The sequence below is a fragment of the Danio aesculapii genome, chromosome 1 (genome assembly GCF_903798145.1).
Source record: "Danio aesculapii chromosome 1, fDanAes4.1, whole genome shotgun sequence".
NCBI lineage: Eukaryota > Metazoa > Chordata > Actinopteri > Cypriniformes > Danionidae > Danio > Danio aesculapii.
The window spans coordinates 50,109,384-50,124,685 of record NC_079435.1 but is presented as its reverse complement, the minus strand read 5'-3'; the positions used below and the strand labels follow the sequence as shown (position 1 = coordinate 50,124,685).

The following is a 15,302-nucleotide window of genomic DNA, read 5'->3' as shown; positions in this document are numbered from 1 at the left end:
GAATGAGTCGGAATACTCAAAAAAGGATAGACCAGAGACCGTAAAAATCTGGTTGGGCTTAAGAATTAGACAAAACCACATTGTTCGTCAGGGACATAATAGCAGCAGAGTGGGAGAAGAATGAAAGCTCTAAACCCAAAATTCTCAAAATCTCTTCCAGAGATTAAATTTTAAGATGGAATAACATCATCCAAATTTTATTCTGGTACTTAACAGAGAGCGGCAAATGAAAATCTAAATTCTGAATATAACTGTTTCCACTAAGGGTTGCTTATTGCGCAAGTTACAATAACTTTGCAACACTGCAAACAAGCAGCATTTATATTTTAAGAATTTTGAAATTTGTAATTAGATTAATTGGAAATTCTTATTGTAATCTTTGTATTAAATGTAATGAAAGTCTTCCAAGAGATATATAAAAACACTGAAAATAGTTTTTTAAATGCTGTTTAAGACTCTGTCTAAATAGTTAAATTATTACACTATTATGAGGTTCAAAGCTGTAAGGCAGATAAGGACATGGTCAGTGTTGGGAGTGTTACTTTAAAGACAAAAGAAACAAATTATTAATTACATCACTAAAGTTGTAGTTAATTTATGTTTCCAATGGCTTTGCCTGAAAAGTAACTCGGTTACTTGATAAGTAATTTGATTACTTGACTAAAGACTAAAATTCCACATAAATTGCATGGGCAATAGAAAATAAGCAATCAGGAATTTTTGTATTGTTTTGAGAAAAAGACAATATGTTTCAAATAAATGACACTATATTTCATAAATTCACATTCTATTGTTTGAGATAGGTACCACCCTACTTATCGGAATTGAGTTATATAGAACCATTAAAGTTTTATATAGCATTTAAGGCAAGTACATTATAAGTCACTGTAATTAAGCTACCTAAGAATGAGAAATAATCTCTCACTTGATTCTTTGCGAAAAGGTAATTTTAAATTGCAGTGACTATTTACTTTGTAACTAATTACACCCCACACTGGACATGATAAGATCATACATCTACAAGATGTGTATTCTGCATTTGCCCTTGCGTGCCAAACTTTCAAACATTCACATATGAAGAAAGATTTACAAAAGAAAGCTCACCTAATAACAACTAAGCTCAAAATAAGAAAATTGTGACTAACCCACAAAATTCTTTAAACCGAGCAATGATTGACTTGGAGATGTGCTTGCAATTCACTAAATGTCCAGGCAATAAAGTTTACGACTGGCTTCCAGTGTGACTTGATCCTGCACTGATAGTGAACATGTACGAACAACTGTAGCAAAGAGCCAAATCAAAAGGTGACATTCCAAAAGATCAATAAGATGATAATCAGTCATCCTAGACAAATTACTAAACAGCCACTCCAGAGACCAGTAATAAAATGATTTTAAAATGTATACTATGTTAAGGTAATATGATTTATATCGTAAGAACATTATGATATTGTATATTATCACAGCCAATAATGGCGTCCAATCTCATTAAGATTCAGCATGATTTAGGAAGGAAAAGAAAATTGAAGGGTGTAAAATGGACAAAGCAGGTGTGAAAATGAGAGTAAATGCATGTAGCAAGAAAATGAGGATCTTTCTTAATGTTAAAACATTAAAAAGAAGTCAGCAGATAGTTAAAGATGGAAAACAGTAAGTAGCTAAGAGAGGAAACGGAAAGGAAAAATAATCAAATTAATAAGAAGGAATTTCTTTATCTTCTAATAATGCAAAAATCTGTGATGAGAGAAATTGACATGTCCAAAAATTATCAACTAAAATAATCGATCTGATTGGAATGAAAATACTCCCAGTAGAAACAACCCAATAGCAATGGCTTTAAAAGTTGTAACTAAGAGACAAGGAAAGGTACAAATCTCTCCTTTCTCTTGAAACTCTTTGGGAAAAGTATTCTTAAACTAAAGTATCCCTCTCTGGGCTAGCCATCTAGTATTAAATCTAACCAGTAGATTGATTTATTTGGACATGCAATCAAAGTTGTGTGCAATATAACTGGCAGAAAGTTCTATACAAAGTACAGAGATGTAAATGGGGAAAAATTTTGATCAGCATTTTTAAATTTTCATTGCTAAATAAAAAGCACAGCGTCCAAATTGATGAACTGATGCTTCAAACGCAGATCTGACCAGTGAGAACAGAAATTACCTCAGTAGATCTGAGCGTTATAAAACTCACATTATGGCAGACTGAAAGTTCAAAAGCTAAAGAAATTTAAAAGAATATGCTCAAATTTGACCATCAATGCTCAGTTGATCTGACCTTTTGCTTTGCAAAAACATAATTATGATAATAAGATGTCTTTGTAAACCAACACAAATTAAATTCTAATTGTATGTAAGTTGATGCCAATTATAAAACATGTCTAGCTAAGACTATAAATGGGAAATTAAAGTAGTACTATCTATTTTAATATAATTTGTGTAAAGGCTCAGATAAAACTGTGTTTTTTCTCTCTGCATATTTTACCATTCAGGTTGGCGTCTGCCCAAACCTGCCTGTATTCAGACAGGACACACAGCTTGACATAAGATGGGTTATAAAGGTACTTAAAGAGGCCAATCATACCCAATAAATACACTAACACTGCCTGTCTACATGGCCTCCCAGTGTAGTGCTGGATCTAAATTTTGCAACACAAATTATAACTAAACCTTACCCATCTCATGCACACAAACACACACAACATACATTCATTACTGCAACCTAAGTATTTTTAACTGGTATATGTCGACTATCCAGGTTAAAATTATTTACATCATTCAAATCTATCATACATTATTCACTTCATACATATAGGACAATGTGGAAATATTACTTAAATATCAATTGTGGTAAACAATTTTGCAACTCTGTGGTTTTTTCAAATTGCTGTGTATTGATATAGTAATGTACAGAAGACTTATGCATGGCTACAGTCACATAACAAACTATTTCACTTGTGAATTAGCAAAATCTAAATGAGACTACTAGTCTATTTAGATGTTCAATTCATTCATGTTTATTCATTAGCCCTGTTGCAAAATAGTAGGGCCCACTATTTTCCAACAGTGACTTTTGAAAACTCAAAATTGATAAGAACAACTAAAATCTAAAAATGCAGGCACTAGCAATTTAACAAAATTCTAAATTAAACCTGCATTGTTGAATGTGACTTTAGCCTGTACATCAGATACACAAAGAATGAGAAAAAATAACCTGAAGATTTTAAATCTTACTTTGTTTGAATTTTCATTCTCTTGTTGATTTAGTCAAACCTTAGGTCTGCATTAATGTTTTTTCAATTGAACCATTTATATAGACAATTTTATGATTGTAATTGTGAAATTGTGTATTTTTCTTATTGATGTTATATTTTTTATTATGCATACCACTAGTAAAAATACTGGTTATATTGGCTTTTCCACCTTTCCTTTAAATTACTCTTATCAAATATTTTGGAAGTGAAGCATCTGGGAATTTACTACCACTAAATTTAGGACTTATTAAGACCTTATTTACCTCTCACACTTTGAACATGGTTATTATGTTTTGTGTTTACCCATTCTACAGTGATGCAAAGCTCATTGATATTCAACTATTGCATGGTCATTCAGCTGTCTCACATAAAGTGGAGCATCATCAGTGACGTTGGTCCTTAACCTGTAAATATATGAATTGCCCTGTGAACCTCACCTTATGTCTGACGCTGACAAAGGTCTTTCCAGTGGAACTGATAATGACCTGGGGAGGATCTAATGCACATGAATGTTTCTCAAAGTGCAATGAGATTTGCAATTTGTTTGATCAATGCACTGAACTTTGTCATCCTATAGACTGAATACCACCACAGATGGACACAAATACAACGAAGCGGATGGCAAAAATGCCTGAGCAGCCACTTGAGCCCAAGCTCAACACAGCATGCTTACAACTAAAAAGACTGTGGGGTTCAGCGATATAACTCCATCTTAATGTTGAAGCTGCTTTTAATGTTGTGATTTCAGGTGATGACATTGTTTCTACAATCAACACCAACGCTCGCCAAAGCCATCCAAAAACTATGATCTTGTGGCCCCTTGAGAGACTGCTCAGAATTGCTCCAAGGGACCAGGGGAGGAAATCTGTAAGGATGGCTATATCTCTCTATAATATTAAACCCTGAAAACGGTTATGGAGCTCCACACGAGACAAGACCACGAGAATGGTCAAGCACTAAAACAATAAACTTTCTAATCTGAGAAGAAGATCAGCTAGGAAACCAGTTGTTCGGGTTGTCTCGATCATGCATCCTGAGCCCCCCCTCTTTGTCCTGGAGTTTACTGTCTGAAAACTGCTGTGAAATTCTGTAAAGATCAGACCACGAGAACTAACATGCTGTAAAACAATAAACTTTATAATCTTCAGAGAGGATCTCGAGAAAGCCATCTGGACAGTTGACCCATCACCTATCCTCAGGCCCTCTTACCCTCCCCAGTTATACGGCCTGGGTCATTAAAAAGGTTACTCAGGAATGACCAGATTTCAAGCTTCTATGGTGAAATGATATAAGATGTATATTTGCAGTATTTGTGAATTTTAACTTGTCATGCTTAGTGTCATTTTAAATGTCTCTGTGTGATTGGTAAAGTGGTCTTAATTTCTTTGATAAGATCTTTGCTAGATGCTCCACTCCAGGGAAAATTGTCTTTACATCAACTCATGACCAGGCAAGAGGCTTGGTGACGCTTTTATTGTCTTGAATTTATGACGATTTGAGTATTTAGGCAAAGGGTGCAGAAGTGTCTGTGGGATTCTGTAGGCAGGATACCCCATTGCAGTTTGTGAGTCTCTGAGCTCTGCATCAGGACTTATATGCTGCAATGTATTTCTACACGGTCAGGTATTAATCTCTAACTTAAATGTATCTTCGAATAATTGATGTTGTACAATCTTGATTGGCTTATTTTGTTTAGTTATGTGAATTGGAATGGAAAATCTTTGCCTGACAAATAAATGTAAAATTCTTGTTTAACTCTAATATCTCCTGAAATCATTTAAATCTAGTAGATTGTTTAGGCTGATGTTTCCGCAGCTTACGACCAGGATTTGTCATACATTCAGGATCAATGGATGGAGCTTGGGCACAGCATTAGAGACCTGATGATTTCTGACAATCACTGACTTAGTATAATATAAATTAGGGGGCTAAATACAACTTTCTTTAAATATGTGCAAGCATGGGGCGGCCAATTATTGCTTAAAGGAAGTAGCTTTCAGTTATATTCTTTGACTAAGCTAAATTAAACTTTTCTTTAAATATGTGCAAGCATGGGGCGGCCTATTATTATTTAAAGGAAATTAGCTTATCGGCTAAGAATCGGAACTGGCGAGGTTGTGTCCGTGAGCAGATGTAACTGGCCAGCATACTGACTCTAAGCGACTTCGGGTAAATGATGAACCATTACTTGAGAATAAGGATTTATTAGGTTAATCAATCTAAATTAGACCGAATCACAACCTATAAGGTAATCAGCTTGAATTAGATAAATCTAAAATTATTATGAATTGGAGTCAGATTAAAATTCGGAGTTGGAAACAAATTAAAATAAATCTTAATGAATAAAAATATTTCTTTTCACATGTGCTAAAAGGCTTACATGCATTTAACCTTCACCCATGCTGTTAGTTCCGTCATAGGAAAAATAGATGGGCCCTTACAACACTTAGCTGATGATTAATAATAAAGTGTATTTGGCATGCTGTCCGGGGAGAGAGCCCTGAGCTCAGAATATCCTTAAGCCCTCAATATCCTCAAGCCCCTTTAAAGGGCGAGAGGGGAGTTTGAGCTCAGGTAGGTCTCGAGAACTCCGCTGCTTGTGATCGTGCGGAGATATATCTGGCTAAGAGTTCTCTTAAGATGATGTTTTGGAGTAGTCAATATACTTATGGTGTATTTCTTTGAACGGTGGGAGGAAACCAGGAAAAACCCACGCGAACAAAGGGATAACATGCAAAATTTGCACAGAAATTTGCGAAGGGCCAGACTAGCGGTATTCTTGCAGTGAGGCGCCAGTGCTAACCACTGGGTCGCCGTGCCACCCTATAAGATAAAGGGGAGAAGTAGCGGTGGAAGGGGGGATTCTTCAAGACGAAGATGACTGGAGTGAAAAACTCTGGTTATTTATAGTGTGTCTGTATTCATCTGATTGGTGCAATATACGGAGCTGATGCAGTACCAGTCGTGTTAAATCATAAGCACGTGATCCACTCGAAGTTAGTTTATAAAAAAACAAACTTAATAAATTAAAAAGGCTGACACAATGCGTGTAACGTTTCGAGCACACTGGCTCTTCATTGGACATTATTCATCACAGCATGTTGCTCTTTTATACACTTCCAGATCACATAATCTCATACATTATTTCACAAAAAATAAGTTAAAAATATGTAACTAATGTGTATTTTTTTCTATTTTTTGTTGCGAGATAATGTATGAGACCGTGTGATCTGGATATTTTTGGAGCTTTGGTGTTTTTGGAGCCTTTGGAGCTTTTGGTGCCTTGTTTATATATTTTTGCACTTTTTGCTGTTTGGCTGAGCACCCATTAAGAGTGTTGTGCGTGCTTTTGTACTTTTTTCAATGACAACAAATATTTTTATTTATTAGGTTAATAAGGTTACAACTAAAGCTTTTAAGTTATACAAAGTTTAACTTAATTTATTGTCAGCTTGCTGAGAGAACTATAAAAGTTCATTTGATTTAACAATTTTTTTTTTATAAAATTAGGGCAGCAAGAATTTTTTTACTGTGTGCACTGTAAAACATACTGGGTTCCACACTATTTCTTTATTTTGTCCCAACAGAAATTAAGTTAACTTAATCGTTTTTTAAATATTTAAGTGGACTGAACATGAAGCAATTAAGTTATCCCCAAAAAAACCTTAAGAATTGTGTTGTTTCAACTCACTTTTAATAAGCAGTTTGAACAAGCAGCAAAAGTATTTATTTTGAGTGTGTGAGACATAAACATGTGGCAAAGAAATACTATGTTTCTATTTGTTTCTACCATGGTATGTCTGTTATAACATTCATAACCTAAAAAATTATAGTATAGTATTAGATGAATATGTCTATAGCTTGTTTAGGGTCTGTATATCTTACATAATATAAGTTATATCTTATATATTCGCCAAAGATGAACTGATATGTTTAATAATACAACAAACACAGAAATACTGTTAAATAATGTCACAGTTTAAAATCACTTATATTTGAGGAATTTGAAAATGTAAATTGTTCATGTGACAGAGCAAAGATGAATTGACTCCAGACACATGATCCTTCAGAAATCATTCTAACATGATTACTTTTACACTACTTTTACAATGATTGTTCTGGATTGTTAAATGAACAAGACATTCATTAAAATAAACAGCATTGATTTATTTGTGTTCTATATCAGTGTTCCTCAACCACAGTCCTAGAGGACCACCAACACTGCATGTTTTTGATGTCTCCTTTGCCTGTCACGCCCATTACACGTCTTTCAGTCTCTGCTACTGAGCTGATGATCTGAATCAGGTGTGTTTGTTAAAAGAGATGTGGAAAATGTGCAGAGCTGGTGCTCCAGGAACGTTGTTTAGAAACACTAGGTGCGTCCCAAATCGCATACTTATGCACTATTCTACGCCATTTTGTAGTTTAAATAGTGTAAGTAGTGTGTTCACACTGAAAACTCAAAAAATAATAAGTGCACTTAAATTACCGGATGATACACTCATTCAACCGGTAAAATAGAGTGTGGAATGATGGGCACTTCACGCACTCAACAACCGCTGCTTTACTCACGTAGCCGGGCGCACATGTTGGATAAATTTATTTATTTTGGATTGTGAAAGCAAAATTCTCCTACGAGAGTGATTATAGCGCCTCCCGATGGTGAATGCGGTTATACTTGTGGCAGGTATTATTTGGTACTTTAGTAATTTATTTCACTAATTTGGCAACCGTTAAACGGTTTGGAATTTCCACTTAGTAAAAAAACAGTGTTACATTTGGGACGACACTACATACATATACTATGCTGTTGAGTGTGTAAGTGCATAAGTACATATTGCATAGTGTGCCATTTGGGATGCAGCTTCTGATCTATATAGAAGATTTCATGGTATTACCTTGCTAATGAACACCCACCTTTATAGCACAATGGTAATTTTTGAAATTCCCAGAAGCATGACGTACATTTCATGGTAGTATGTGAATAAAATAAATAAGCCTATTCATTTTCTCCATAAAGGAAAAAAATAAGCTGTAATAATAAACCTTTAAGGACAGACTTGTGAAAATTGATTTTATGTTCTTTTTATATTTATGTATTTATTTTGTAGCAGTTTTACATTTCTCCATTTATTTTATTGATTATGCAGTTCACAATGCTTTAGTGTGCCGTAGTTCTGTCCTTCATTAAATTCATACTTAATATTTTTGCTGGATTTTCATATAGTTCTTTGCTTCAAATCAAAGATTGTCATGTTGTGATTCACCTCAGAACTACTTATAATGCTTTAAGACTTAAAAAAAACATACAGGGAAAAAAATGAATGAGAAAAATACTTCCAGAACAAGAACTAATGCATTCTTTATGGTGATGAGACAGCACCACAGTAAATATATATAAATCAGTCAGTCTTGTGATGCTGAATTTTTAATAGACAGAATTTTTGGAATCAGAATACTGAAATGCTGCTGAGACTTAAAAGCCCCTATTGCTGTAACCATCGCTAACATAAGATGAAAGAAGAGGACATCAATAACTCTGTACATAAACCACAGTAGGGCCATCTTATCAGATGCGGAGAAAGAAGCATAGAGGAAACGAGTTCCTGTACAGATAAGCACATGACAGTCCACCGCAAATGTGCTACATATAAAATCTTTGATAGATCAACACAGTGGATCATAAAGGTCCTTTAGTGTGTTGCTGTCCTTGAAAGCGAACCACAGAGATTGTGGGTGTGATTTCACTGTATTGAACTCTCATACCTGCCAGTGGAGAATGATGCTCCAGATGAGCCCCAGGGTCAGTTTATGATTCCCATCTACAATGTCAGCTCCTCCAATGTTCACCAGATCAACCTGCAAATGCAGTTGACGTCAATGTAAGAGCCTTGATTTTTGCATAATAGGATAGTGATTCTGATTTGATGTTAACTTTATACACATAAAAGGGGACGTGACATGTGAAATTAAAGTTGATTTGATCTTATGACCTATAAGAGGTCTTTGTTCTATTAAATCACTGTACAAGTTTCAACTCTTAAATCATCCTCCTAGTTATGAAATAAAAGCATTTATCTAATCAAGCTGTAAAAATGACTGGATTGTCAATGAAGTGGCATGTGATGTCATAGGGGTACAGGCAGCACAGGCTATGTCCACTGAGTCTGCTGACAAGCAAAACAAACCGAAAAAACTTTCGCTTTGATTTGTCTGCTTTAAACAGATCATTTGTGTCTCTGTACAGACTTGAAGGGGATTAAAGCATCAAGAACAAGTGGATGGTTTATTTTTATCCGGGTCATGGATCATTTTAGAGCATTACATATTTACAGACTGTTTTAAAAGCTAAACATAGTGTAAGGGAGCGATCAAAGATAAATTTAGCTGAAAGACTAAGTAGTCCAATGAATTCATCCTGACAGCGTCTGCATCAAATATGTAAGCTAATAATGTCATAATGCTTTGATTTTATTTTAAATTAAAATGTAAACAAAACCGTTTAAAGGTGCCATAAAGTAATGGTCCACAACCCCTGTTATCGGTCCATGGATTAATTGGTACTGGGCCGCACAAAAAATCATTCATTATTTCCGTTTTATTTGTTATCTGAGTCTGAACGATCTTTTATTTTGAAAAATGATCGTATTCTCTTGATTACATTTCAGTCATTTAAGCATCAAAATTTAACACTCAAGCTGTAAAATGAGTAAGAAACAGGCGTCTTTAGAAAGTTACTTTGCAACAAGGAAAAGGTTCAACAAATGACCCATGAACTGCCAAGAAATGGATCCGCAACCCATTTGTCAACAAATCAGGTGAATCCAGCATGTCTGTGCAAGAAAAAGATCAACTGCTGGAGATTGCAAATGACGGTCGTTCACATATTGTGTCTTTTCCAGTTTGTTATTTACAATGGAGGTGCGTGCATATTGAAAACGACACGCTTGCGCCTTACATACAGGCGCACACAGTTGAAAACATCAACATTTTTCAGAATGCCGCAAGACGATTAGCTTCACACTTTGTATGGAATATGCACATTTTGGTAAAATAAATATCTCAGAACACCTAAACACTGAAGTGATTTTAATTTTCTCCATAAATAATTCTTGTATCAGAGTTGCAGCAATGTTTTGTCAACTTGTCCCCCTAGGTTGATGGTCACCCAGCAACCCGCCCACAGGGCCATGGTAAAATTGTCAAGGCTTGACCGGTCTGTGGTGATAAAAAGGTTGGAGACCACTACCGTAGAGTGTATTGATTCAATATGCTAAACTGTTCCCTGTTATTATCTACATAGTAGGTATGTGGCTTAGGTAAGAACAAAAAAGTATATGCTTATTTATAACCACAGGAATTATTATGAAAACCTCAGTTTTGACTTTATTTGGAATGGTCATGAATATTTATGAGGTCTACTCTGAGGCTCCACAGCTAGTGTACATGGGCTAACGCTCTAATCTTTGCATTAACACATAGGATTTATAAAGTTTACTGGCATCCATTCACTGAAGGTAAATCACAGTAAAAGCTGAGTGATGTGACACAATACATGCATTAAACACTTATCGTCAGCGGTTTACATGTATTTGCACAGCATATATAACAATATACACGTTAAACTTAAAAAAAGTTACATTTAAAAAGACCAATATACATTTTGGGGGTGGCACTGAATAAATGTATAATCTGTATATCCTGCATTTTGCTTTCTGATGTGCTGTGAACACTGTGGACATGCATGGTTGCCTGGTTCACAAAACTGCTCCTTTTTAGTCTCCCTGGTTCTCCTATTTTCAAAATAAGAGTCCCACATAGAAAAAAGGGGGGAAATATCATTGCTGGAGTCTCACTAGGAAATATAGTAGCCAATCAAACATAGCCTGGGGCTTGCATGTTAATGATAGCATATGGATCATCTGAGCCTGTTTCTGTTGCAATTTTCCTGTCTTACACCAGAAATTACACACAGGATTTACACAAAAATGATGAAACGATAGTGTTTGAGGCTCACAAGTTGTCATTTCAATGCATTCATCTTTTATTATTCAGCTATGCCTAGGTATACATATGCTATGATACCTTTAAATAACTCACCCCTTAAAATCAGGGTTTTTTTCACAAAAAGGGTCAGGATGAGGGTTGAAAGTAATTGTTTTTCTGCATTTATATATGTTTTAGTATTTAAAAACTATAATAGTATAACAATAATTAAAAATCCATGTCATGGGCCCTTTAAGAACTAAATATTTCAGTCGCATCACTGTTTTATTTATCAACACTTTGAAAAATTGCTGAAAACAACTTCAACCAGACATTGTAATTAGATTTTTGTTTGTCTGTTTTCAAGCTGTCTCAATGTTTCACTCCATTTTATCATGCAGAGACATTTTTTAAGCCAGAGAAATGGATAAGTGTCATTACCTTATCAAGCTGTAAAAATTGTGCTTCAGCATAATTTTGTCTTGAATTTATTAAAAAAAGCTCAACCGAAACATTGAAATTTCAGAAGCTGTGAATAGTAAAACAGCCAGCTGAACCAATTAACTCACATTGTTCTTCTGAAGGATCTGCAGGGCCCTGTTAACATTGTTAAGGGAGTGCACTCGAGTGAAGCCACGTTCTTTAACCTGCAAATGGGGAATATATCAGAAATGAACTTTGAGCATCCATTGCAAATGAATTCAACCATTTATGCACTCATCCTTGTCCAAATGCTTTGAAACCTTGGGTATTTATTTTTTCTTGTTACAAAATGGAATGATGGAAGTCTCTCAGAATATAAGCATATTACAGCAGAGCCCAATAAGGGTAAATTAATGTTCAGTCATTGTTTACTTGTCCAACCTAAAAAATATAGTCTTTGTGAATTATCATAGTATTTACATGCAGTTATTTTGCAGCATTGATGGTGTATGTTGTCATCATTTGAAAGCTACTTTGGATAAAAGCGTCTTCTAAATTATTTATGTAATGTAATCATTCTTAATGTGAATGAGCTTTTAAATATTAAGACTTAAAAGATTAAACTCCTGGTCAAATACATCATATTACTTCCCAAGACTTTTAAATAAATTACACAAGATGCATCGACCATTTCTGATGATAATGAACCCATCTTGAAACTTAAAAGCCTTATTTTGCACTCATTGTAATTGCACCGAAAGTGTATACCATTATGACTATTCTCCAAATGCCCCATTTTGAGTATACAAGCAAATAATGACAAAACATGTCCTTCAGTGCTGAACTATACTTTTAAAAGATTATTTTTTAATATTAGTGTTTCAATTCAAAGAATAACCCACTATTTCATGGCCAACCAGAACCTCCAGAAGTTCAAGAAGACGTCGGCCATCACACAGGTCAGTGAAGAGGTCATCAATAGGAGGTCTTCTTGTCTGGAAAAGAAACAAATCTTGTAGAACATAAACAACCCAAGCTCATTATAGACACGGTCCTCAGTACACATTTCTGGAGAGAGTAAAACTGTACATTTTTTGTGCAGTTTTTCTTTTGTGAATGCGCCAGATTCTTTTTCAGATCTCATATTGCTCTTGCGAGTACCATTCAACTAACACCGCTGGTCTACACTGTAAAAGTACAGATAGACCAGCGCCCACCCCTTCCCTAAACCCAACCGACAGTGTTTTCAAAAGCACAGATTGACCAGCGCCCATCCCCTTCCCTAAACCCAACCGATAGTGTTTTCAAAAGCACCGATTGACCAGTGCCCAACCCCTTCCCTAAACCCAACCAATAGTGTTTTCAAAAGTACAGATAGACCAGCGCCCACCCCTTCCCTAAACCCAACCGACAGTGTTTTCAAAAGCACAGATTGACCAGTGCCCATCCACTTTCCCAAACCCAACTGATAGTGTTTTCAATAGCACAGATTGACCAGCGCCCAACCCCTTCCCTAAACCCAACCAATAGTGTTTTCAAAAGTACAGATAGACCAGCGCCCACCCCTTCCCTAAACCCAACCGACAGTGTTTTCAAAAGCACAGATTGACCAGTGCCCAACCCCTTCCCTAAACCCAACCATTGGTGTTTTCAAACGCACAGATAGACCACTGAAAACCCCCTTCCCTAAACCCAACCAATAGTGTTTTAAAAAGCACAAATTGACCAGCGCCTATCTGCTTTCTTAAACCCAACTGATAGTGTTTTCAAAAGCACCGACTGACCAGCACCCATCCCGTTCCCTAAACCCAACCTATAGTGTTTTAAAAAGCACTAATTGACCAGTGCCCATCCACTTTCCCAAACCCAACTGATAGTGTTTTCAATAGCACCGACTGACCAGCACCCATCCCCTTCCCTAAACCCAACCGATAGTGTTATCAAAAACACCGATTGACCATCGCCTACCCCCTTCCTTAAACCCAACCGGTAGGGTTTTCAAAAGTACCGATTGACCAGCGCCCATCCCCTTTCCTAAACCCAACTGATAGTGTTTTCAAAAGCACCGATTGACCAGCGCCCCTTCCCTAAACCCAACCAATAATAGCACCAATTGACCAGCGCCCGCCCCCGCCTGATTTTTACAACGTTTTTCAGATCTTACCCCATTCTCACCCTGTTATTTACTTGTTTATTTTATTTTTTACCTTTTGCTTTTATTTTATCTGCTTTCTGGAACCGTTCTTCGCTGGACCTGAACCCTGTCGTCGCCGTTGAGTCAAATCCTCAGCCGTATGTGGCTAGCCACTGGGCAAACTGGTAACAGCTGAAAAGTCGTCTACACGAAGGTAAGTGGTCAACCAGTAGCGCAAAAAGAAACAATCTGTGGCGACATACCAGCCCATAGCGTTTATTTTAAAGACGAAATGCAGCCATATGTACCTCTGCCTACATAATTCACCCTCTCCAGAAATGTATAAGGGGCTACGTATTCACAATGAGCATGTGTTGCACATAAAGGATGTGGGAGCAGTTGATTAAAAGGATAGCCTACCCAAAAATAAAAATGTACTCGCCATTCACCTTTTTGAGTGGGTTTTTTTTTTTCCGGTTGAACACGAAGGTGATATTTTGAAAAATGTTGGAAATCTGTATCCAATGACTATCATAGTAGGAAAAACAAGCACTGTGGTAATACTTCTCTCCTCAACATGTCTCAAACTTCCTTTTTCAACTACCTTTGTGTTCAACCGAAGAAAAGACACTCAAACAGGACAAGCGAAGAGTGAATAAATGATAACAGAATTTTCAGTTTTGGGTGAATTATCTCTTTAATACATCATCTCATGTCACACTGAACTGAAGTGTGTGTTATGTAAAGACTCACAGGATGAGACCTTTAGTTTTTGTTAGTTTTACTTTGATAGGGAAAAAAAAGACATTCTTTAAGCTTTTTTTCCCACAGCTCTGCCTTGAAAACTCTCTCTCTCCGTTTTGAAGGACAAAGAACTGATGTCCTTCCTCTGTTATTATTATACTGTAAAACCGCACTAACAGTGTTAAAAAGACAATACAGCAAGCTCTATTTTGAAGTGCCTTACCTCAAGAGTGGAGCGACAAACAAGCAAATCAAAAGAACACATTCACATTGGCATCTTGACATAGACGAAGCTGAGTGACAAGACTCAGCGAGTGTGAATCTTAACTTTTAACCTCCAGATCAAGACTCAGTGCGAGTGTGAATCTTAACTTTTAACCTTGATATCAAGCTTGTCTAGCATACATCTCCTCTTCCACCCACCATGTAGTAGGTGGATGAATAACAACCGTTCAGTTTATATACCTATAACATGCTTTCCCAGCAAACAGAAACCTATGAAGCTTTCTCTTAAAATTGCTATCTAAAGAACGTCTGAATTGATTAGTCAAAACCAATTTCTGCATAATCAAGTATTATTATTTGCCATTATATGTGTTTCACCGCAAGATGGAAACAATTCTCAAATCACATTACCTTAGCAAACTGTGAGTTTATCCATTTGGTGAAGGTTTTCTTTTGAACGTCTTCTCTTTCATCTGAAAATGAGAGCGAACACGATCAATACTGTCCAGTTAAAGCTTCAACTCTTACAATTTCACT

At 36.1% G+C, this 15,302-nt stretch overlaps 1 protein-coding gene across 1 annotated transcript in view; it reads right to left on the bottom strand.

The window, feature by feature from the left end:
* Nucleotides 1-15,302, bottom strand: part of LOC130232246 (dystrophin-like) — a 94,763-nt gene that overhangs the window by 41,647 nt on the left and 37,814 nt on the right. The window contains exons 2-5 of the mRNA XM_056462037.1: nucleotides 15,177-15,238; nucleotides 12,565-12,657; nucleotides 11,809-11,886; nucleotides 9,020-9,112 (exon numbers count right to left, since the gene is read on the bottom strand). Coding sequence (XP_056318012.1) covers nucleotides 9,020-9,112; nucleotides 11,809-11,886; nucleotides 12,565-12,657; nucleotides 15,177-15,238 — 326 coding nt within the window. The remainder of the gene's footprint in view (nucleotides 1-9,019; nucleotides 9,113-11,808; nucleotides 11,887-12,564; nucleotides 12,658-15,176; nucleotides 15,239-15,302) is intronic.